The sequence below is a fragment of the Mastigoproctus giganteus genome, chromosome 1 (assembly GCF_048544385.1).
Source record: "Mastigoproctus giganteus isolate SK-2022 chromosome 1, ASM4854438v1, whole genome shotgun sequence".
Taxonomy (NCBI): domain Eukaryota; kingdom Metazoa; phylum Arthropoda; class Arachnida; order Uropygi; family Thelyphonidae; genus Mastigoproctus; species Mastigoproctus giganteus.
The window spans coordinates 265,047,189-265,073,112 of NC_143575.1; the positions used below are offsets into that span (position 1 = coordinate 265,047,189).

A 25,924-nucleotide genomic window follows, 5' to 3' on the forward strand; every position below is an offset into this window, starting at 1 on the left:
GAAGTTTGTTCCAGCAATTAACCACCTTCTGGCTAAAAGTAAATTTCCGCACATCTGTTCTTCATCTGTCTTTTCTTAATTTGAATTTATGCCCCCTTAGGTTCGTAATCTGAACGTAATCTGAAATTGTGGAGACTAATAGCCTAAATAAATTTAAGGCTGAGCTGGACAGGTATTTGGAATGAATGGAGGGGTGAAATGGGTGGGTTGTTTTTTTTTTTGGCTGATGCTACACATAAGCTTGCTTTCTTGCATCGTATATCTCTACTAATGGTAATGCTAATAAAATTTTTTTATAACTCAACTAAATCAGTTACTAGCTTTTTATAAGCTTTTAAAATCAGACACTCTATAATTCATCTTAATAAATAGCTAACAAAAACATATACTAATTTCATTAAGGAAATATTTTTGGAAGTACATCAAAATTTTAAGACAAAAGGAAGAGGTGGGTGGGGATGTATAAATACCTTTGGTGTTCGAGTATCGAATTTGGATTTTGCAACAAATACGCCACCAACAATTAGTCTTTTCTTTTTTCCTATGTTCCAGAACCCAGTTTTGGAATTGTTTTGGGTGACTTTAGGAACTGCTGAAATATTAAAACAAACATTGAAATAAACTGGTATATATAAATGCATTAATGTAATACTAAAGATTCAACTAAGGAACTACAGCAAACTCTCAAACATATAGATAATCCAAAATTATAGGTTATTTTATTTTTAACACACACACACACACACACACACACACACACACACACACACACACACACACACACACACACACACACACACACACACACAAGTGACTTCCATTACACATAAACTATCAATAACATCAATAGAGTAAGCACAAATACTTCAAATGGATAAAACATTATACAAACTAGACTGGAAATGTAATGCCACTAAAAATGTCATGCATTTTCTCCTAATGTTGATTTTATTCATAAATGTTAAATGGAATTCTTAAGTTCAATTACAGATTGTTGTTATGATTACTATACATTGTAATTTTAGAAAAAGTAGAAACCAGATATGAAATCACTATCTTTGTCATGTATGATGATGGACAGTACAGTTTTACTATTGATCCATTATCACAAGTATGACAATGTATAGAGAGTAAAACTGTATAATCAGCTGTACAGGTGATCATAATCATCAACTGATGGCAGTGTTTAATTTCTCTCATTTACTTGGAAGAACTCATAAAGCCAAACTGAAGCAAATGGAAGAGTGAGAAAGATCAAGATTAACGTACTTGTAATAATTTTTGTAATAATCACAGAAGAACATAACTGGAAGAGTGTGAAAGAGAAATGAAAGCCTAGTTCATAATAGCAGATAATCTGCAAACTGGTAAGTAGAAGTGTACGGTACTTAATTTCTAAGAGATGTACATATATTAATTAGTATCTCCTTGAAATATAAGCAATAATATTAATATAATTAATATTAAAATGTTAATACTATTTTTTTTTTTTACATTCAGACTGTAAAGGATTCCCATAAGATATACTAATATAGTTGAGTACACAAATAATAAGACGGCAATTATCCAAGCTCAAAGAAAACTTCACGCGAATTAAAAATGTTAGAGATATCTTTCCAGGATCACAATCTTTTATATGACACAAAAATTTTATAAAACTGCCACTGTACAAGATACACATCCTCCAGAATTATCCAGATGCATCTTCATATATGTCTGAGAATATTGCATTTGTGCATGCAACTGTTCAGCATAGTTCAAGCCATTCAATGAACAAAATGTCATAAGCACTGAATATCACAGATAGATGGAATTTTGCAACACATTTCTGTGGAAGTTCAAGGAGGGTGATAAGTATATTTAGAAAACTGGTGTGCTGCGACTTTCTTCATATGTGCTGTGCGATTGTGAAAAAGTGCACTGAGTTTAACGGCAATTATCTTTAGGTGTTCACAACTTAAGTTCACTTCAGGTTTTTAGTTACCCAGATCCAGGTAGTCAAGATGCTGAGGTGTTTGTGATTACTAATACCCTCACAGTTTGTTTGTTAATTTATCTACCAGAAAATCCTAACCACACGCACCCAACGTGCTTGATCTCTTCCTTTTCAACAACCCTTCACAGTACACAATAGTGTGAAGTGGTCCTCAAAGCACTTCATGTCACAACTTGGTGATATCACATCCCTTTAGAAGGGAACTTACTTGAAGCTTGCTGAGCTAATTGTTAAATTCCAAACAATTATTGTGATCCTTTAAAAAAGGTGATGACCATATTGCTCTCTTGAAAAAATTATTATTCGGCAAATTCTTCGGTAAACTATATTAATTCTGCAGATATGCAATTGATCCCAGTAATATAATATAACTTTGTGCCTATACATCTCTACATGTTTATATCCTAATAAATTTGCAACCAAGTATCTGAATAGTATCTTTGGCAGTCATACTTGTCATGCACACTTTACTGTTCGGTAGTAATTCTGTGATTAGTGATGGATATAATTGAAAAATTAGTAATCAGAGAGAGATATTCTACACTGGAAATATACATTTGTTAAAAATCATCCAAGTTTATTTGAAATTCAAATGACAGAGAAACTTTAGTGGGTTTAATTTAGCAAGATTTAAAAGTTAAGTCAGCATATCTTATACAAGGCAGAGCCTAGAGCAGATGACACCAAGGATGAGTGAGCGGCACACAAAACATTTTTTTATGACTACTTTAATTCCAGTATCAAAATCTGTACAAAAAATAAAAAATGTACAAAAATTTACACCTCTGTTTCAGCAATATTAATTTCTTCTAAACAGGTGTTCTATAAATCTAATAAAAAATAAGCAAATGAAGAATCTGTTATCTTCCAAACATTTAAATGATATTCCTTTTTTAAAGAGTAATATTCAATTTTGTAATTCTGAATTTTTAAATAAACAAATAAATAAAAAAAAAAAAAAAATAGTCAGTGAATCCTAACTACTCAGCTAATTATAACTGCGAGTGAAGGAAAATTTTCTTACATATTTGAAATCTATATTAAACAAGACAATGCATTACATTTCAGGTGTGTTCGATTACCAGGAGTTAAAGACTTTTATATTGTCTTATACTGAATAAAATGGTTGTGCCAAAGTTTTGTTGGGGCATAAGTGCAAGGGAATACCTACTGACATGAAATTTAGTACAAAGGTCCAAAAGAATATTGAATACTTCAAAAGAATTGGACTTGCTGTCCTGAATTACAGTTCCACACATAATATTAGACTGTCCTTTATATGTTGATTTACGGCTTCCTTTTCAATTAATAACAAACGTGTTTGATGTTTCTGAGTTTCCTCTTTTGGTTTCCTCTTTGGAATTGTTTGGGGCTTTTTCAACTTTTGCGGATAAGGTTTTCAAACGTCGGAAAATCTTAATGTCAGATAGTTCTTAGATAACATCGACACCATTAGGAATCTAACTCTTGTGTTTTAGGTATAATAATGCACAGTTTTTGTTTTGCCCTGGTTGGGGTGGAGTCTTTCTTCTTGTACTTCTGTTGTAAATGAGATGTCTTAGCTCGTAGTTAAATGTAAATATGTAACAAAGTTTTAACTCTTCTAGAACTTTTGTATTATATTGTAACTTACAGTTATTACCTGGTTTTGTTTTTGGGTTTCTGAGTCTGTTCTGTGTTTGTTTTCTAGTTTTGTATATATGTATATCTCTTCTCAGAAATTGAGATTTTGTAAATTTCAGCCCCATTCTGGCTGGTGGTTGATTCATTAAGTTAAATGGTAAATGTAATTATTTACTTAAGTGTTGTTCCAATAGTTGCTGAATTTTGTTGTAATAAGTTAATTGGTGTTATTGAATCAAATTTAACTTAACTGTAGTTGAATATACTTACTTATTTTTGCTTTCAATTGGAAGATTTTATATAACAAAATATAAATAATATTTTGTAATAGTAAGAGTTTTAAAGCAATATTTGTTGAAATGTTTTTAATTATTTGCCACTAGTGTTGAGGAAATTCTTTTTTCCTCTTCTGTTTCCTTTTCTAACCTATTTCTTCCGTTTCTTTCTTCTAACTATTTTCCTACTAAGTCCTTCCCATTTATTCTTGATGTTTTGCATCAGTATGAAGTATAGTTGTTCCTGGCTGCCTCCACGTGGCTAGGGACGGGAGTCTGGGGGTAGAAGGAAATTGCTTCTGCCCCCAGACTGCGAAATGCCAGGAGCCGGCACACAACATACAACAGAACACACACTTACACACAGTAACGGGTTCAAACATTTTATTAGTTGTTCTTTCCTTGAAAAGTTTTTTTTTTTTTTTTTTTTTTTCTGCCGGCTCAGCGATATGCTTTTAGAGTACACTGCGGTGTATAGGGGAAACCCTGGATCCCGCCTAACAAACACAAATACTTGAATACTTGTCCTGAATTACTGCAATGTTTACTTGGGGGGGGGGGGCATATGGTTAGTGGTTGACTGTTCTAGCTAATTTCAAATTTTTTCTCTAAAATAAAGACATTCAAAAATTGTTACCACATTTCCATGTTTTATGCTGCTTCTTACAAGGTTAAATGTCTGATTTAATTATTTTTGAGGATGTATGATGCTGATGAAATTTGATATTTTTTGGATTTTTCTTTTGTAGTAAACCCCATTTTTTTGCTCAATTTAAAAGAATATTTAGATAAAAAATCTATTAGACAGACTGCTACTAAACTCTTCTTTATAGTTAACTAACATGGTTGAAAGTAATAATTTTTTGCATAAATATCAATTCAAAACTCATTAAGCTAATTCTCTAAAAAAAATTATAAATAGGTTAAATGATATTCTTTAGTGTTTATTGCAGTGGAATAGCATCCTTAATACACAGCCATTTCTGAATAAACAGAATATTTATAAGGTGGCATCATTTTAAGTTATATCTCATATTGTGAATACCTTCACGAGTTGCCATAATATTGCACTACTTCGAATAAGTAACGCTTCACCATAAGGAGAAGACTAACGTTACTTATTCTCAGATAGGTACTACCACTATAAGTAATTATAGCAATTCAAAACCTCTTTATCTTTTAATTGATGGGAGTTTAAAACTTATTTATTTACTGAATTTGTATTTCTTGTATTATATTACTTGTTCAATAAGGATTATTATCATTATTATTATTATGAAATTTACCTTTTGGCACTTTTTGTTCTGATTTCTTTTCCTTCACTGCTGTTGGTGTTGACTTACATAATAAAGGGGGAAAATCCTAAAACAGAATTCACACTTCTTAATATAATTATTAAAAAAAAATAGAAAAAGTGCACTAATATTTATCAAAAGAAATTATGATGTTTATTAAACAATGAGATAAATGCAATCTGAGAATACCATGCAGCTGGTTATGATAGATCAGAATATTGTAAAATGATAATCAGCAAAAAGATTTTAAGAACATTAAAAGTAGCCACAGTTATGATGATACTTTTAGACTAAGATGCATTTAGGGCTAAAGCCTCAAGCTGCGAGCAAATTTAGACTGTGTATGTATTAAGTGCAATAGCATCCTTAATACACAGCCATTTCTGAATAAACAGAATATTTATAAGGTGGCATCGTTTTAAGTTATATCTCATATTGTGAATACCTTCACAACGAGTTGCAATAATATTGCACTACTTCGAATAAGTAACGCTTCGCCATAAGGAGAAGACTATTGTTACTTATTCTCAGATAGGTACCACCACCCAGATGGCACCGTTTTGAAATATGGTATGGGATAAAGTTCTCAGTTATCCTCATACTATCCCTATTAGACTTAGAAAAGAGATAAAGATGTAGGAAGGTGATAGTAGGAGAGGTAGAGGAAGGAAATGCCGTAGAAGGAAGAAAGGGACAGTTGCTCCTTCAACTCACACTCAAAGCTCATATATTCCTCGAATAGGCAACGCTTCCCCAGTAGAGAAAATTGTTGTTACTTATTCGAGGAAACTCATTAGTTCAGGGCTATTTGGCCCTTCTTCGGTGGGTGGGTGGGTAGGTACCCAAGTGATGCAATGATGGCAAAACAGTTATGAAGTATAACTCCACAATATGAGAGATGCCTGATGGTGTATGATGTATTTAGACTAAGATGCATTTAGGGTTAAAGCCTCAAGCTGCGAGCAAATTTAGACTATGTATATATTAAATGTAATAGCACCCGAAGAAGGGCCAAATAGCCCTGAAACGGTGCCGTCTGGGTGGTGGTACCTATCTGAGAAAAAGTAACATTAGTCTTCTCCTTATGGTGAAGCGTTACTTATTCGAAGTAGTGCAATATTATGGCAACTCGTTGTGAAGGTATTCACATTATGAGATATAACTTAAAACGACGCCACCTTATAAATATTCTGTTTATTCAGAAATTACTTGCTATTGCACTTAATATATACATAGTCTAAATTTGCTTGCAGCTTGAGGCTTTAGCCCTAAATGCATCTTAGTCTAAATACATCATACACCATCAGGCATCTCTCATATTGTGGAGTTATACTTCGTAACTGTTTTGCCATCATTGCATCACTTGGGTACCCACCCACCCACCCACCGAAGAAGGGCCAAATAGCCCTGAAACGGTGCCATCTGGGTGGTGGTACCGATCTGAGAATAAGTAACATTAGTCTTCTCCTTATGGTGAAGCATTACTTATTCGAAGTAGTGCAATATTATGGCAACTCGTTGTGAAGGTATTCACAATATGAGATATAACTTAAAACGATGCCGCCTTATAAATATTCTGTTTATTCAGAAATGGCTGTGTATTAAGGATGATACTTTTAGTAATCTTGGAAGTAATATCTTTACCCAGTCAACCATTTTGTTATTAAGCAATCAGCATTTATGTTCAATTTTCATTTTAGATGATAAAGAGATGCCTGACAAATGGCATGGTCAGAGTGTGCTAAATTCATATGGTCTTTTCATATGATCTTCAGTGTGTGTGTCATGTCTGTTGATGTTTGTGTTCATGGGATAACCTGCATGTTGTGCAGGCACAAAAACCCAAAATAACTTACAGAGAAAATCTACTCTCAACATCTCTGATACTGGTAAACTACAACCCTGATTGAAGAGACCTTAAGAATTCCTCCAGACTCCAACAGATTTAAATTCAGACATCTTCAATTAGGTGAGACAGTAGCAAACTCACTATACTTTCATAAAGGATAGTTGACAGACAATAAAACAAATAATAAAAAGTTTTCTGTTCTGTTTTAACAGCTAATAACCTTGGATAACTTTGGATGAAAGGAAACTTTCTTTATATTCAGCCCACAACTACCTTTCCCCTAGTTTGTATCACCTATGAATGGAAAAAAATATATATATTCCCAATATTAGTTTTCTCAATCCTTTCAAAGCCTTAAATAGCTTAATCAGGTCCTCACAACAGATGCTTAGTCTTAAGACTTTGCAATGCAAAAAAAACTGTCATCCTCACTCTTTCTCTGTAGGAATACTTCATGCCAATAACTATGGTTTTCATTTTTGAAAGGGAAATGAATAGCCTTAGCTTTTGAATTTTATTCAATGGGAGCAGCACTTAATCTAACAAGGATAAATGGTGCCTGTTAAAAGAAATAATTCTGCCATTTACCATGCTTTTTTATATCTTTTAAAATGTTACCAGACCTATAAAAAACTGAATGTTCATTGAGTTGATGAATCCAGTAACTGAAGAGAAAGTTGCATGCAATGAATATAAATTAACAAGATGCTGAACATTACTGACAAGCATAAAATAATCTGTAATAAAGTAGTGGTTCTTACATGGAGAGTAATTACTGCTAAGGCATATGCTGAAAAGGCAAGGGAAGAGAGGACAAAGGGCAATAATAAAATTTTTTTTACATGTGAACACTAGAAGGAAGGAAGGAAGGAAACTAGAAGGAACTGAACTGTACTAGTCCCCCATAGTTTTGGTAAATATTGCTGGTGAGTCAAATGGATAGTTGAGCTCAATCAATTTTTGGCATCAGTATTTCATGTGAACTCTCTTTTAGGTTTGGCATAACTATCAGCCCAGATAGCAGGTATTCAGAAAGAAGACAACTTTGTGATTGCTGAAAATGGATTAGTAGAGAAAATTATCATGAGTAAATGTGCAAAAAGCAGGAGGAGTTGATGGGATTCATCCAGTGATATTAATGGAAAACAGCATAGCAGATTGCCAAGCCACTATCTATTATAATGAATGGATCTCTGAACTCAGGAAGAGTCTTGGCAGAATGTAAATGTTCATATGACTTTCCAATTTACAAAGGTCATTCCAATGATGAAATAGGTAATTACAAGACCCATAAGTTTAATTTCTGTAGCAGGGAAAATTATGAAATCCATGCCAAAGGATGCACTGCAGGATCATCTAACAATAATAGAATTATACAAAAATTAACATGAATTTTTTAAAGAGAAGCACAACTAATTAATGCATAAATTATTACATGTCTTTTTGGTCCTTGAGGCTGTCACAGATCCTCTCAGGTATGTCAAGCAGGGCTTGCTATGTGAGAGTCCAAAACGCCAAAGGAACTGATATTCAGGTCACACTCAAATCAAGTGGACCGAATTTCTGCAAGTCTGGTTGGTCTGTGACAGCCAAATAATCTACTGGCATTTTCATGTTGTTGGGACTGTTAGTAACCCTGGGTGCAAGTCCTAAAATATGCCACTTAGTATACTGGAGGTGAGTATACTAGGTGGCATATTTTAAGGTGTGAACCAATATAAGCAGAGATTGAAGTGTGACACACAAACCACATGGAGGAATGCTGCCCCTCTGTTACCAGCCAATACTAGGTGGTAGATGACTCTCATCAACCAGTGCAATACCACCACTTTGCTTACTGGAGGCTTGACATGGTGGAATCCATGTTTATTCTCCACAGCAAAGCTCCAGCAACCCACCATCTCTTCCATCATGCAGTATGATTGATGTCTTTTGACGTTATGATGGACATCGTGGTGAGATCCAATCTTCCTTACATTTCGAGGGTACAGCTATAAAATGGTGTTCACAGGCCAGCCACTAGATAGTCCACCAGACCAGAACCTACTGGTAATTCTTTCTGGGAGGCTTCTGAATCAGCTATTGTATAATCACACTGCCAGATAGTGACTGGATGGAGTCCACATAGTGTGTATGCAGGGGGCATTGTTGAGGCCACATAATATCAAGGAACTGGGTATATTCTTGCCGTGTGTATGGCATATCCAAAAATTTAATTACTTCATAGAACATGTCCTCACCACCCATTTCTTACTACTCAATACACTATGAATTGTCAAACTGACAGAACAAACTTATCAGCGAAAAGAACTAAACCTCCCAAATACTTCCTCCTTCATTTCACAAATATACGTGATATTAGTTCCTATCTTGATGATGTCCATTTCCACTTAGTCTCTCAAATTCATCTGTTGTCTCTATCATTCTCCCAACTCCACTCATCACTTGGAACTCTTTGACTTTCTCTCCTTGAAACTTAACTTTCTCAAGTCCAATTTTCCTAACATTGATTTCCTCACAACTCCATCTGGTCAAGATACAGGTCAAGGTAATTACTAATGACCTCACAGATTGTTCATTTCCCTACCAGAATACCAGACAATCCTAACCAAAAAGAACATGTGCTTGATTTTTTCTTGCAAACAACCCTTCTAAGTACATGGTTGAGGTGAGTGATCCTCTGGGCACCTCAGATCACAACTTGGTGATAGTCTCTTCTACAATGGAGCCTTTCTTTTGTGGCCTTCTGTGAAAAGAATATCAGAATTTTCACGTTTTCATGCCAAGAAAGCACCAGGGCATGATGGATCTGGTGTTTTCCCTTCTGCTTGGAAATTTGCTCATATTCAGCCAGTTCCTAAAAAAGGTTGTCAAATCCCTTCAATTCAATTATTGTCCCACTGCACTCGCTTCTACTCATTCTAAAGTAATGGAAATCTATTAACTACAAACTCTTAAACTATCTAGAAACTTTCCATCTGGTCAACGATCACCAGTATGGATTCCGTCAGTGTCAACCCACTGGTGATGTACTGGCTTATGTTACCCGTCTGCAGACAAATTCAATGGAAAAGTTTAGTGTAACTCAAGTAGTGTCTCTTAACATTTCAAAGATCGTGTTTGGCATAAAGGCCATCTAAATAAGCTTCCATCTTATGGTTTTGCCAACTGTTTTTTGTAATTGGGTATCGTTTTCTCTCCAACTGCTCATTGTACGTGATGGTAGATGGCACTCTGTCTCCTCACTTCTTCACTAATGCAAGGTTCAGTTCTTTCTCTGACTCTTTTAAGAAAAAATAGTCACAACTTACAAAAGAAAATTGTATATAGCGTGCAACCATTTTTATGCAATTTGGTATCTCCTTTATGCTCTCCTATGTGAATTCTGACTCACACAATCAATTTAAAAATCAATAAATTATTAATAAAATACATCCAATACACCCTTGTCTCAACATTTTGTTGCACATGAAAATGTGTATGAAAAGCATGTAAACTGCAAAATGACTATACATGTCTCTTGTTTAATTTTAACATGTGCTATTTTTTATCCTCAAAGTTATGGAAACAAGTTCACATGACTGGAGTGGATGTTTGAAGCATGAGAAACCAATAAAAAAGCATAACTTAACTCACCTTTATTTTAACTTTTGTGGGCCAGAAGCAAACAACAGTTTGTAACTGTGAATGTGTTGGTGACAGTGAACTGAACACACTTTGAAACAAGTGTACAGTTCTTCATGCAATATAAAATGCTATCACACTTATTCAGACGGAAAATACATAAGGTACATTTTAAGATAAAGTTCACTGGGATGGAAGAGAAATAGAAAGATGTGAAGTTACATTGCATATTCATTATCTTATTATTTGATAGCAATGAAGGTCATTATTATTATTATAATAGAGAGATTTTGAAATTTTTTCTGATTTTTATCCAGAATTCTTTGATTTTTTTTTTTTTTTAGGTTTCTTTTAATTTTGAAAAAAAAAAAAAAAAAAAAGCATCTTGAACTGCTTTTTTTGATTCTGAAAAAGAGATATTTTAAGAAATTTTTTTCGATGTTAGAAATGCAAACATTTTTGTAAAACTACCTAATAAAAAATACTTACTACTTTTCCAACAAGGTTCTCTGGAAGTTTTTCAATATTGAATGATGGCAATTTTCTGTGAACACCATCATAGAAGAAAACATTATAAAATTCTGGAAAATAAATAAATAAACACATATCACAGATGAAAAAAAATATAAAAGAAAATTTTTTAAAAACATTTTAAGGGATTTTTATAAAGTTTCACATTAATCTTCAATTTCAATAAATTTTTAATGTAGTAAAAATCCATTATAATATACTTCTCAGGGAGCATGCTAACCTATAAAAATATTAGATGGTATAAATCTGTAATTGACATTTCATTCAAATCAATATGGCTCAAATTCACTTTATAGGTGGTAGATGACTTTCATCAACCGGTGAAATACCACCACTTTGCTTATTGGAGACTTGAAGTGGTGAAACCCATGTTTAGTCTCTAGAGCAAAGTTTCCGGCATCCCCCTCCCCACATACTTCTCCTTCAACCCATGCATGGTACTAAGTACTATAGGTTTTGATACCTTTCGTGTTTGTGGTTTTCATAAAAAAAAAAAAAATAAAAATAATCAGTTTCAGAGACACCATCGTATCATTAAAATATAGTAATGTGAACCCAATAACACATTGTTTTTTGGTAATTTGTTTCAATATCTTGGAAACTGAAATTTTCGCTGTATAACTAAGCTATTTATCTCTCTAAAATGTCATTTTTAAAGTCACGAGCGTGACCTTAAGGCCATATAAGAGGTCGTGAGCATGGTTTGTAAATTGTATTAGTTACCAATTCAAATCATTAAAATGCACTACACATTCATCGTTATCATATGTTCTGTTATAAGAATCAATTTTAAAGGCCTTTGTGATATTTTTCTAAAGCACATTTCTGGAAGTCACAACCATAAAACAATAAAAACAATTTGCACTTTCTGGTTTATTGGGCTTTTTTGTTACTGCAAGCAATTATAAACAGGTAGTAAACTCGATGTTATTGCTGTTGTTATTTGGTTTTTAGGAGCATTAGCAACTAAGGCCATATTGCTCCGGGGGAGATATGCGGTGGTTATTCCCTGACCTTTCCACATCCTCCGTTGTTATTGCATTTGCAAAAATACCGATAGCTGGAATCGTGTGGTTTTTTACATTATTAGGGTGAAATATGTTTCCCCTTTACTGAAATCTTCAATCGTATAAAAAACATAAATAAATTTTCAGAATCTTCTCTTCATTCCTTTTTTTTTTTCAAGCTTCGTAAACTTGTTACTCCACGCGAATTGTGTTAGTTGCAATTTGTATGTGCCGTTAAAAAATGCTTACACATGCAATCATGAAATTTATAATTAAATGAGAAGATTATCTTGGAAACAAACGCCTCTTGAAACATTTCTGAAGAAGATGACTCCTTTTGTGCAACAAACCAACGAGTGTGCATTTAGTCAATGATGATGAAGAATAAACATTCTTTAATATTTGTAAGCTGTAAATAATTTCTCTATTATTATAATTTGTTTGATTTACAGGCTACATTTTCATTTATTTCGATAAATCAATCATTGTTGAAACATAAACTAATTACCTAACTAATTTCATTGTTGAAAACATAACCCCTATTTTTAACCTTATGTCTTTGGGAAATAAATTTCCGCTTTACGAGCGTGCGCTAGGAACGAATTAACTTGTAAAGTCGAGAACTACCTGTATATAAAAGAGGCATACAGTGAAATATAAGATTTTATCAAACAACACTTAATAGAGTATATATAACTTATTGCTTTCTGTGCACATTAATACTAAACACATTATTTCTAACACAAGAGAATACAATACCATCAACTGCTTGTGCTTTTGTCACTTTTAAATCTAATCAATTTATATTCTAGAGCTTTTTCACTTATGACAGCTCCACTAATGCTAAATAACTATTAACTGAACTAGCAAAAATGGTTTGAAGAGAATAAAGCACTCAAACCTACGTTGATATAATTATGTTTATTTCCAAATTGGAAATAGATACATAATAAGAGTTAAATGTTTCATGGTATTTTCTTACCACTTCTTCAGTGACTGCAAAGACAGTAAACTAAGGGTTATTATTATGAAATTCTTTTTTTTTTTTTTTTTTTAGTAGAATTAAAGTTTTTTAAAAATTAAGAATTACACAGATGGATGGGAAAAAGCCTGCTCAACTCGTCAGCCATCTGTTTGGGATTATATATACTGATATCACTGCTTCCCAACACTAGGCAAATACAGTTAATTCCTTTCTTTTTAGTGTTCACATAGAGTTTGAAGTAAATCCATACACACTCCACAAAAACGTACACTAGAAGACTATTCTGGACACTTCTTAAAAATATAAGTACACATCACTTATAATCAATGTGTACAGCCTTCATTTCCAATCCACAGTTGTTTATTTTTAAATAAAAATATCATATTAGCTGCAACTGAACAAATCTCTTTTTTCAAGTAGAATATGGCTGAAATACAAAATACATTTATTAAAAAATACATGTAGAAAATCATAAAATAATTTAAGTCAATAATTAAGTGCAAAGGTTTATCTGTATAAATATATTGTTGGGAGGACTTTTAATCTTCACTACATCAATAAAAAAGACCAGGATTCATGGGGTGCTGTGAATAATATGTGGGAATCCTGCAAGCAAGGACAGAGATGTTATCCCATAACTGGCAATTGTAAGACTGCATTTGGAATACTGTCCAAGTAAGGTGACCTTATCTGAAAAAAAGACAAGCTTCTTGAAAGGGTCCAAAGATAGGCAACTTGCATGGTGAGATCAGCAAAAGGGCAACCATATGAATATGAGGAAAGGTTTTGATTATGTGGGCTACAGAGCTTGGCAACTAGGCACCTTAGAGGGGAACTGACTGAGGTTTATATGGCTCTGAAAGGAGTTAGTAAAATGTATAAAGATGGAATTTTCACTGTAATAAAAAAATTCCAGAACTAGAGGCCATAAATTCAAATTAAAGGGGAAGAGGTTTGGACTAGTTTGTAGAAAGTTTTCTTTTAGCCAGCCAGTTGTTGATTACTGGAACAAGTTGCTTTCTCAAATAGTTGAGGCTGACAGTTTGAAGAAATTCAAAGGTCAACTGGATACCTATGCAAGAAGGGAAGCATATAATTTATATTTTCTTATCTACTTCTTTTTTTTTTTTTTTTTTGGCCAGTGCAGCAAAAGCCTGTAGCTTCCTTGCACTATATGGCTAATACTAAATACTAAAATAATAAGGAAATAAGCCACACCTTAAACACTGCATGCGGATTACATCTCATTTTTAGGATGTCTATCTTTTGGAATGGGTGCATAAAAAAAAAAAAAAAACAAAAACACTATAAGATTAGTTGGGTCACAAAAGAGCACTCTTACCAAGGAAGACAAAAGTTCAATAAACTGCAGTGCCTGAAAACTAGACACCTGTGGGAAACAAAAACTGAAGTGTTTAAGGCTTTAAACAAATTGAGTGGACTGAATGCTGATAGCAATCTTACTCTTTCTAAGATGACACACATAAGGTGACATAAACTGGAAAAGAATGCTGACAGGAAAGAAGTGCAGAAACCTGCTTTCAGCCAGAGAGTAACTAATTGTTGGAATAAACTTCCACCTGGCATTGTGGAGGTGGGTAGTTTGAATAAATTCAAAGGACTAGGCAAATTATTAGAAGGAATGAGAAAAAGAAGTTTTTTTTTTTTTTTTTTTTTTTTATGGCTGATGATGCATAATCTCTTTTTTGCATCATTTTGTTATTATTAATATTAATCCATCTTTGCAAAGAACCTGGTGAATGTTGTAGTCTTTCACATGTAACAACTCCGAATGATGACCTCTCCGTTCCCTTTCACTGCCGGGATTTTAGCAGGAAACAATAGTCATACTCATTTGGCCCTGATCACAAATTTTCATTTGGATTAAACCCAGATATTACCTGGCCTTATAAGCACAATTATATTATCTTTCAGCAATTTAATGCTCATTTTCATTATGTAGTAAGGTGCATCATACTGCTGAAAGATGCAGTTACCTTGTGTACTATGGTATAAGTCATGTCAACAATGACAACAATTCCCATTTGAGAATCTCGGATTGTGTTTTTTTTTTTTTTAATTTAATGTATAACTGATAACATGCATTCATCCAACACCATCCCTCTACATACAACCCCATTACATTAACTGGATTCTCCATTCTTTTGGATGCTTCGTTCAGTTGTTCATTCTGGTAACGAGTCTCTGCCAGGTCACTGACACACATATTTGACCTACGCTCCTTAGACCAATTTACATGTTGATTCCTTTGCTTTTCACTGAGAGAGGATTTCTAGGGTTTTCTCACATGTAACCAAATTTGCACAATTTTTTTCTAATTGTTCTGTGAATACCATTCACTCCAGACATTTTTAAAATTTATTTTAAATTTTTAGACATTCTATGATCTTGTGTTATTCAAAAAATTCTTCTTTCACCTTGAAATATGATTTTGTTTTCACCCTGTTCTTGGAGCAGTTTTGGTACTTTTAGTAATTTTGTATTTTTTTCATACTTTCCTAACATTGGACTTGGAGGCTCCATCTCCAGTTTTTTCAGCTATTTCTTCATACAGTTTCCCTTAAAAATAGCACTGCTTTGAAGGGAACCAGTTGATTATTTTAAAATGCCTTTTGTATCATTTTTATAAACTTAAAATATAATAATAAATATATCTGCAACCACTGTCAATCTACTACAGAATGAAGGCCTCTTCAGCCTGTTAAGAGAATGGACAGTAATCTGCCACGCTGGTCCAGTGCAGGTTGGCAGATCAACAGTATTTAGCAGTCAGGATGTTAAACCACAGTCTACTCAAAGAGAATGTGCTATTGCACTCCTGTTCCCGACTACTGAGCTACAGAGGTCCAACTCTATTAAAGGACAAAAAATATTTTAAGAATAATTTTTACACTTCAGTAGTGTCAATTTTTTTTTTTTTGTCCTTGCCCATTTCCCATTATATATATATGGGGTCAGCGTTTTTATTGTTTTGGCATGAAATTTTTATGGTCAGATGCCCTTCCTGACACCAACCCTCACCCTTTATCCGGACTGGGGATATGTGGTGGTCATTCCCTGACCTTCTGCATGCTCCATATTTGGTGGTCACAGGCTCAAACTCTGGTCTAATCAAGAAGTGTGTGCTACGCACTATTGCCCCTGCCCACCTGGCTATGGAGGTGCCCACTTCAGTAATGTCAATATCATGTAATAATCATAAAATAAATGCATAGGTGGATACCGGGAGTTTTTTTTTTTTTTTGTTAGTTATTGGCACATCGGCTTCTGCACCTCCCCAGGTTTTTGCAGTACTCTGATCCATGTCCGAGGCGGGATTCGAACCTGCGACCTTTGGGTTGCCAGGCAGGCACTTTACCCACCCGGCTAGCCCGGTCAGCACACCGGGAGTGACATGACATAAAGAGAAAATGATCACATGGCTATGACATAATTGCAACCATTAAAATGCATACATGAAGTGAAGAAATATTGCAAATTGAAAACAATTACTCAAAATTGTATATATTCATTAAATGGAAATTTTTTTTATAATAACAGCTATCAATATCAACTTTAAATATATCAGCACTACAAAATAATTAATGTATGTCAGATGTAAAAGATGAAACTGAGAAGTCCGAAAAATGCTTAAAATTGGAAAAAAAAAAAAAAAAAAAAACCGAGAAAACATCCAGAATTAAGTCACTACTTTATATATATAGTAGTAATAGTATCCACCATATAGTGCAAGAAAGTCACAGGCTTTTGCTGCACTGGCAAAAACACACCAAATAGATAAGAAAATATAAATTATATGTTTCCCTCTTCACACAAGTAACTATCCAGATAACCTGTGGATTTATTCAAACTGTCAGCCTCAACTACCTGCAAGGGCAACTTGTTCCAGCAATCAATGACTCACTAATTATAAACCTCAATCAGTTGACCTCCGAGATGCCTGTTTGCCAAGCTCTGCAGTCAACACACTCATAGCCTTTCCTTGTACAGTCATCCTTTCACAGATCTCACCATTTGAGTTGCCCATCTTTGGACCCTTTCAGAAGCTCAATGTCTTTTTTCAGATGAAGTCTCCATAATTGAACACAGTGTTCCAAATGTGGTCTTACAATTACCTTATATAGCGGGATTATGACCTCTCTAGTTCTACAGGATAACATTTGATAAATCATAGATAGGACATCATAGACTTTACTGGCTGCCTGTTTATACTGTTTAGAAAATTTAATATCTGCCTCTATTGTAACTTCCTTCTATTGTAAATTCAACCCCACCAAGTGCATAATTTATTTGGGGGATGCTATTCCCCAAGTGTAAGACCCTGCATTTAGCAGCATTAAAACATAGCTACCAATTCTCTGACCATTTCTGAAGTCTGTTCAAGTCATTCTGAAGGAGTGCTGCTTGGGCACTGATCATTAATGACTCTACAATCACTATGTCGTCTGCAAATTTTGACATCATACCTTCTATCCTTTCATCGATATCGTTTATGAAAATGAGAAACAACAGTGGTCCAAGAGCCGATCCTTGAGGGACCCCATTCCTGATGTTACACTAATCTGAAGAATATCCATTAATCACAACCCTCTGCATTCTGCCCTGCAGTCACCCAGTAATCCACCTTAGAATCGTACCAGTAATCCCAACTTGTTCAAGCTTATAGTCACCTGATTTTTATACAGTAACCTCTCATGAGGAGCCAAGTCAAATGCTTTGCTAAAATCCAAATAAACTATGATGAAATTGTTCCCTAAATCGAGCTCATGTATAACTATCTAAATAGCCTATGAAGTTAGTTAAACATGATTTTCCTTAACAAACCATGTTGTGCATCTTTAAGAATGTCATATCTATCTAAATGTTTCTAGATTGCACTCTTAATAACTACCTCTAAGATTTTTCTGCCACCGAAGTCAGACTAACTGGTCTGTAGTTACCAACTCCACTCTTAGAATAGCCTTTATGTATTGGTGATACACTGGCACTTCTCCAAACCAAAGGAATTTCCCCGGATTCCAAATAATGCCTTCATAATTAACCTCAATGGTTCAGTACACTCCCTGGCACGCTCCCCTAAAACTACAGGGTATATGCCATCAACTCAGGGAGCCTTACTTGCCTTTATGCTCAATAGTGTTTCTAATAAACAATTTTCTATACAGCAATAAGCGGCTTAGTACGGTTTCAAACAGCACGGGTTTCACTATAACACGGTTTTCAATTAAGTTTAAGTCGAAAATTTACTGTACATATTAAAACTCAATCAATAGCCTAGACAGGTACTATACATATATGCTGCATTGTTGTACCCTAGGTATGGTACATATATGCTGTTGTGCCAAATCTATTGTCTACCATGCACATGTGACAATAGCTCCTTTCAGGCAGTCAGCTGCGACATGCAACAGTGTTCAGTATTCTTAATTCCATCCTGACGAGAAGACATGATAGTTTTTCAAACTTTTCATTTCAAAATTTATTTTTTACCACTTTAAATATGATCAAAAATATATCTGCATCTTGGCTAGAAATCATTGCCAACAACATGATTTACCAGTAAATGATTTCACTGGTTTTGAATCACAAGTTCAGCTAATTGCCGAAGACATTGTGAAGGGCGGAAAAGACCTGGGATTTGAAAATTTGGACTGCCAATGTATGTGACTGCACTGACTCACATGCAGCTTAGATGATGCAAATCTCCTTAAAACTGACGAGCAAACTGCATATGCAGAAGAGGGAAACAATTCTGAAGTGGATAACACTGAAGTGCCACCAAAATAATTTTCAAAAGAAGAACTGGAGAAAGTTTTTTGGGGGGTTGACATGGCCTGCAAGATGATTACGAATGGATATCCAAATATTGAATGTAGCATCAAGATACGGAAAATTTTACAAGATGGTTGATGCTACAAAGACTGGTACGCCGAGAAAAAGAAGAGATGGCTTTACCAGACTTCATTATTGAAATACCTAAATAAACAACTGCTTTTTTAAAGCTTTTTTCTCATCTCTCATGATGTTACCTTTTCATTAATAAAATTTTTTCAATATTTTTTTAAAATTTCAAATCCTTTTAATTGGCTATCAAGTGCAAATTGTTTATAGATTTATTATAATTTGTTTATAGACTGTTTTCTGGTACGCATTCAATTAAAACCCATTATAATTATACCTCAATCAGCACGGTTTCACAACACAGAATAGTTTCGGTACCAATTATCAGTGCTATGTGGGGTACTGCTGTAATTACGACATCACTAATTTCATATGGCTCAGCCTCACTCACACAGCCTCTTCTCAGCATGAAGAGTCTTTCATCAGTAAAGAGCAATGAAAAGTACCTATTCAATTCATCTGCAACATCAGTGAGTTACCTAAGACTTTCCTACACCCAGTGCACAAGGGTCCAATCTGATTAGCTTTCTCGTATGTACTAGTCTTGGTTTCCCTAACCTTATTTGTGGAACTATTACAGATCAACTTGTACCTGTTGTAGGCTTTACTACTCTTCATCGTTCTGTAAGTATTCCTTTCTGATCTATTTGACCGGCTAGCTCTGCAGTTATCTACTTCGGCATCCTCCTCCTGCAATATTTTCTTAAAAGTATATATATCATTCATGGCTTCTGTGATTTTTACTTTAAAAGTATTCCATGATTCTAATGTATTTACCAACCCAAGACAATCCACACAATTAATAGATGCCATATAGCAACTTAAACTGTCAAAGTCTCCAATTTTAAAGTTTAAACCTGTGCTTTTACCTTTAACTACTGCAACATCTTTCTACATCTTGCAACTGATGATTGCATGATCACTTCCTGGCAATGGTTCCTGTACTTTAAGCCCTATTATGTTATCTGATTGGTTTGGTCCTTCAGGTTGTCACAGACATTCTCTCAGATATGCCAGACAAGTTGAACTTGCTACCTGGAATCTAAAACGCTGATAGAACTAATATTCGGGTAACATTCAAATCAAGTGGACCCAATTTTGTCGGATGGTCTGTGACAGCCAAATCTTCACGATGGTGGGACTGTTAGTAATCCTGGGTATAACCTCCATGCACAAGCACACTGTGGGTGACCATCTAGGTGTGAACCAACATAAGCAGGGATCGAGGTGTGCGTCCACACCACATGGAGGACTGTCGCCCCTCTCTTACCAGGCAATACCAGGCGATAGATGACTCTCATCAAACAGTGCAATACCACCACTTTGCTTATTGGAGGCTTGAAGTGGTGGAAACCATGTTTAGCCTCCAGAGCTAAGTTCCGGTCAACCCTTCCCCATCTCTTCCATCATGCATTATGACTGATGACTTTTGAGGTTATGATGAACATCATGGCGAGATCCAATCTTCCTTACATTTTGAGGGTACAGCTCTAAAACGGTGTTCGCAGGCTGGCTGCTAGTTAGTACACCGGACCGAACCTACTGGTAACTATTCAGGAGGCTTCCGGAAAAGCCTGTGTATAATCTTACTACCGCTACTCTGCCAGATAATGACTGGAGGGAGTCCGAGTAGTGCATATGCAGGGGGCATTGTCGCGGCCACGTTATGTCAAGGATCTGGTATATTCTTTGGATATGCCATATCCAAAAATGTAATTACCTCATACACCATGTAATTACCTCATATACCCCTTTTTCTTACTACTGAATACACCATGAATTGTCAAACTAATAGAACAAGTTTATCTGCAAAAAGATCTAAACCTCCCAATAACTTCTTAGTTCATTTTACAAATATACGTGGTCTCAATTCTAATTTCAAAGGTGTCCATTTCCACTTGCAGTCTGCCAAAGTCCATGTACTTTTTCTGACAGAATCTCATTTATCAGTTGATTCAACTACTGCTCATCTCAGTTGCCCAAATTATTTGCTGTGTGATTCCTTTCGCCTCAAAGGTGGTATTTGTGCATATGTCCGTTCCAATATTCCCTGTCAGAGACTTGGTAATTTGGAATTTCCTCTTTTTGATCTTCTCTGGCTTAAAATCTCTCTACCTCATTGTGTCAAATTCATCTGTTGTCTCTACCATTCTCCCAATTCCACTAATCATTGGAGCTCTTTGATTTCCACTCTTTGGAACTTGACTTTCTCCAGTCCAACTTTCCTAACAGTGAGGTAATTTTCCTTGGTGATTTTAATGTTCACAACTCAGATCATTTGCTCAGATCCTGTCAGTGATATTATTCTCGTAGGAATGGAATCCTTTAATCCACACTCCACTTTAAAAGTGGTGAATTTGATGAATTTGAGGTATTACTTAAATTTAGCATTAGCATTAGCATTAGCATTAGTAGAGGCATTTGATGCAAGAAAGCAAGCTTATGCAGCATCAGCCAAAAAAAAAAAAAAAAAGTAACATAAATAAATAAAAATAACCACTTCCACTTCACCCCTCTGTTCGTTCGAAATACCTGTCCAGCTGAGCCTTAAACTTATTTAGGCTATCAACTTCCACGACAAGGGATGGAAGTCTGTTCCACCCACCAACCACCCGCTGGCTAAAGGTAAATTTCCGCACATCTATCCTACATCTGTCTTTCCTCAATTTGAATTTATGCCCTCTCAGGTGATTTTTCTGAGCTAGAGGAAGAATCCCATCAGCATTGAGCATGCTCAAACCATTCAAGGCTTTGTACACCTCTATCAGATCACCCCGCTGGTGCCTAGTTTCCAGACACTGTAATTTGCAAAACTTGAGCCTTTCTTCGTAAGAGAACCCCTTTGTCCCATTCACCAATCTAGTTGCCCTTCTCTGTACTCGTTCCAGCAGCTCTACATCCTTCCTGAAATGAGGCCTCCAGGCCTGTATACAGTACTCTAGGTGTGGCCTGACCATTGCCTTATACAAGGGAATAATCACCTCCTTATCCCTGCTAGAAAAATTCCTATATATCATTGACAATACACCATAAGCTACTCTTGCAGCTCGTCTGCACTGCTCAGAGAACTTCATATCTGCCTGCACCACCACCCCCAGGTCCCTTTCATTCTCTACCACTGGCAGTGTAGTACCACAGAGTTGATATGCTGCTCTGGGGTTGCTGTTTCCCATATGTAGCTGTTTCCCATATGCAGCTGGGGTTGCTGTTTCCCATAAAATTCATCAAATTTGATGAATTTGAGGTATTACTCAAAACATCAAAGGCAGATATTGTTGGGATATCAGGGACGTGGTGTCACACAGATATAAGGAATGCAGAACTGGAATTTGGGGAGTACAACGTCTACAGAAAGGATAGACAGGATAGGAAGGGAGGAGGGGTTATGCTATTAGTTAAAAAACACATAAAATCCAAGGAAGTGAAGCCAGTTGACATCGCTGGACAGTGCAGTGTTGAGTCAGTTTGGTGTGACATAAGCATAGGTAAATCAAAATTGAGAGTAGGAGTGTGCTATAGGCCTAATGACTCTGATGAGTATAATAAGATACTGTACAGGGAAATAGAGTGGGCCAGTAAATCAGAGAGTCTTATAATGGGGGATTTTAATTTCCCAGATATTGACTGGAATTTGTGGGTTGGTCACTCACACACTAGCAAGGCTTTTGTGGATTTATTGGATGATTGTTTTCTACACCAGCATGTTCGGGAGGCAACTAGAGGGAGTAATACTCTTGATCTGATTATCAGTAGTGATTCTTCATGCATTAGGAATCTGCAGATAAATGAACCACTGGGTGGCAGTGATCACAGTGTGCTGAAGTGGGATTTACTCAAAGAGGTAACTACCATTAAGGGTAAAGAGAAGGGTTATTGCTTTCGTAAAGGAGACTGTGCTGGTCTGAGACAGTATTTAAATTCTATACAGTGGGACCAACTGATGATGTTACCAACAGCAAATTCAAAATGGGAAGCATTCAAGGAACTAATCTTGGAAGCTACCAGGCTTTACATACCAACCAAGAAATATTGTTCAAGGTTCAGGCCTAAATGGTTGTCAGATGAACTAATGAGACATATGGCAGAGAAGAAAAATGCATGGGATACATACAAATTAATGGGTGACGTGGAAGCCTATGATAGATATAAGTTGGTCTGTAACCAAGTCACAAAGGAGATTAGGCAGGCAAAGGCAGATTATGAGAAATCCTTGGCAAAGGATGCAAAGAAAAACAGAAAAGAGTTCTTTACCTATTTAAACTCAAGAAGGAAAGGGATGAATCAGATTGGTCCACTGGATGTTGATGGTTCAACAGTTGAGGATCCAGCTCAGGTGGCTAACAATCTAAACGAGTATTTTGCATCTACATTCACACATGAGGAGTTATTCAGGAAGGGGAATGTCGTAGGTTAAGTAAACACTGGCAGTGAGCTAGATGATTTTCTAATAACTGAGAGGAAAGTGGAGGAGAAATTGTTGAGGATAAACATAAAAAAGGCACCTGGGGTGGATGGGATCTATCCAGTTATATTAAAGGAGGCAGCAAAGGAAGTAAGCAAACCCCTAGCCATAATTATGAGAGCTTCTTTGGACTCAGGGGAGGTACCCATGGACTGGAGATGTGCAAATGTAACCCCAATTCACAAAGGAGGATCAAAGGCTGACACAAGTAATTATAGACCTGTTAGTTTAACTTCGGTTCCAGGAAAATTAATGGAGGCACTGGTTAAAGAAGCACTGCAGGATCATCTGGACAAGAATTCAGTTATAGCTCAGACACAGCATGGGTTTGTTAAGGGCAGGTCTTGTCTGACCAATTTGATTGGATACTATGATGTAGTCACAAAAGAACTGGATGCAGGGAATAACTTTGATATTATATATTTGGATCTTAGAAAGGCTTTTGATACTGTTGCGCATGGAAGACTGCTGCACAAATTGGAGAAGTGTGGCATTCGAGGCAAATTGCTGCTATGGATAAAGGGATGGTTGAGTGGCAGAAGACAGAGAGTGGTAATCAATGGACACTGCTCAACGTGGACTAATGTTATTAGTGGAGTTCCTCAGGGTTCAGTGTTGGGTCCATTGTTGTTTTCTGTATTTATAAATGATATTGATGATGGTGTATCAGGCTTAATGTCCAAGTTTGCAGACGATACAAAGGTTGGCCGGGTTGTTAAGGACACTACTGATACTATGCTGCTGCAACAGGATCTGGAAAGGTTGAGCAGATGGGCTGAGAGGTGGCAAATGAAGTTTAACATTGACAAATGTAAAGTACTACATATGGGAAACAGTAACCCCAGATCAACGTATCAACTCTGTGGTACTACGCTGACAGTGGTAGAGAATGAAAAGGACCTGGGGGTAATTGTGCAGGCAGATATGAAGTTCTCTGAGCAGTGCAGACGAGCTGCAAGAGTAGCTCATGGTGTCTTGTCAATGATATACAGGAATTTTTCTAGCAGGGACAGGGATGTGATTATTCCCTTGTATAAGGCATTGGTCAGGCCACACCTTGAGTACTGTATACAGGTCTGGAGGCCTCATTTCAAGAAGGATGTAGAGCTGCTGGAACGAGTACAGAGAAGGGCAACAAGAATAGTGAATGGAACAAAGGGTTGCTCTTACGAAGAAAGGCTTAAGTTTTGCAAATTACAGAGCCTGGAGACTAGGCATCGCCGAGGTGATCTGATAGAGGTGTACAAGGCTTTGAATGGCTTGAGCATGCTCAATGCCGATGGAATTCTTCCTCTTGCTCAGAATAATCACCTGAGAGGGCATAAATTCAAATTGAGGAAGGACGGATGTCGGATAGATGTGCGGAAATTCGCCTTTAGCCAGCGGGCAGTTGGTTTGTGGAATAGACTTCCATCGCTTGTTGTTGAAGTTGATAGCCTAAACAAATTTAAGGCTCAGCTGGACAGGTATTTCGAACGAATTGAGGGGTGAAATGGGAGTAGTGGTTGTTTTTTTTTTTTTTTTTTTTTTTCTTTTATTTTGGCTGATGCTGAATAAGCTTGCTTTCTTGCATCATATGCCTCTACTAATGCTAATGCTAACTCTAGCTGGTTTCAGTTTTCTAGTCACACCGATCCAGCTAGTCGAGATGCTGAGGCTTTTGCAATTACTAATGACCTTGCAAAGATTGTTCATTTACATACAAGAATACCAGACAATCCTAACCATACAGCCAAAACGCTTGATCTTTTTCTCACAAACAACCCTTCTAAGTACACAGTCGAAGTGAGTGGTCCTTTAGGTACCTCAGATCACAACTTGGTGATTGTCTCTTCTCCAATGCAGCCTTTATCTCATGGCTATTCCCAACCTCGTATTGTTTGGAATTACAATAATGCAAAATGGGATGACCTGTGAGATTTTTTCTTTCTTTTCCTTGGTTGGATTACTGTTTGAAAACTTCTGATGTCAACATTTGCTCAGATCCTGTCAGTGATATTATTCTCGTAGGAATGGAATCCTTTAATCCACACTCCACTTTAAAATCTCGTCCTTTATCTAAACCTTGGTTTTCCAATAAATGTGCAAAGGCTGTTCAAGAGAAGAACGTTGCATATCGTAATTAGCTTATTTCCAATTCTTCATTTTCATTTTCTGCCTACACCAAAGCTTGCAACAATTGTAAAGCAATTATTAATCAGTCCAAACTAGATTTTGAACAGGCTAAGAAAACTTGCTTCTTGCCCTAATGGTAGCCGAGCATTCTGGTCTCTTGCCAAAGCTATTGGCCACAACTTTTACCCATCTCTGCTCCCACCTCTGTCAAAACCATATAGTTCTGTTGTCACTTCAGCC

General features: G+C 35.9%; 1 protein-coding gene across 3 annotated transcripts in view; it reads right to left on the reverse strand.

Annotated features, from left to right (window-relative positions):
• Positions 1–25,924, reverse strand: part of LOC150091902 (uncharacterized) — a 121,628-nt gene that overhangs the window by 61,617 nt on the left and 34,087 nt on the right. For all 3 annotated transcript variants that reach the window (XM_090377375.1, XM_090377371.1, XM_090377385.1), the window contains exons 5-7: positions 11,152–11,243; positions 5,181–5,256; positions 471–592 (exon numbers count right to left, since the gene is read on the reverse strand). In XM_090377375.1, the coding sequence (XP_090233501.1) occupies positions 471–592; positions 5,181–5,256; positions 11,152–11,243 (290 nt within the window). The remainder of the gene's footprint in view (positions 1–470; positions 593–5,180; positions 5,257–11,151; positions 11,244–25,924) is intronic.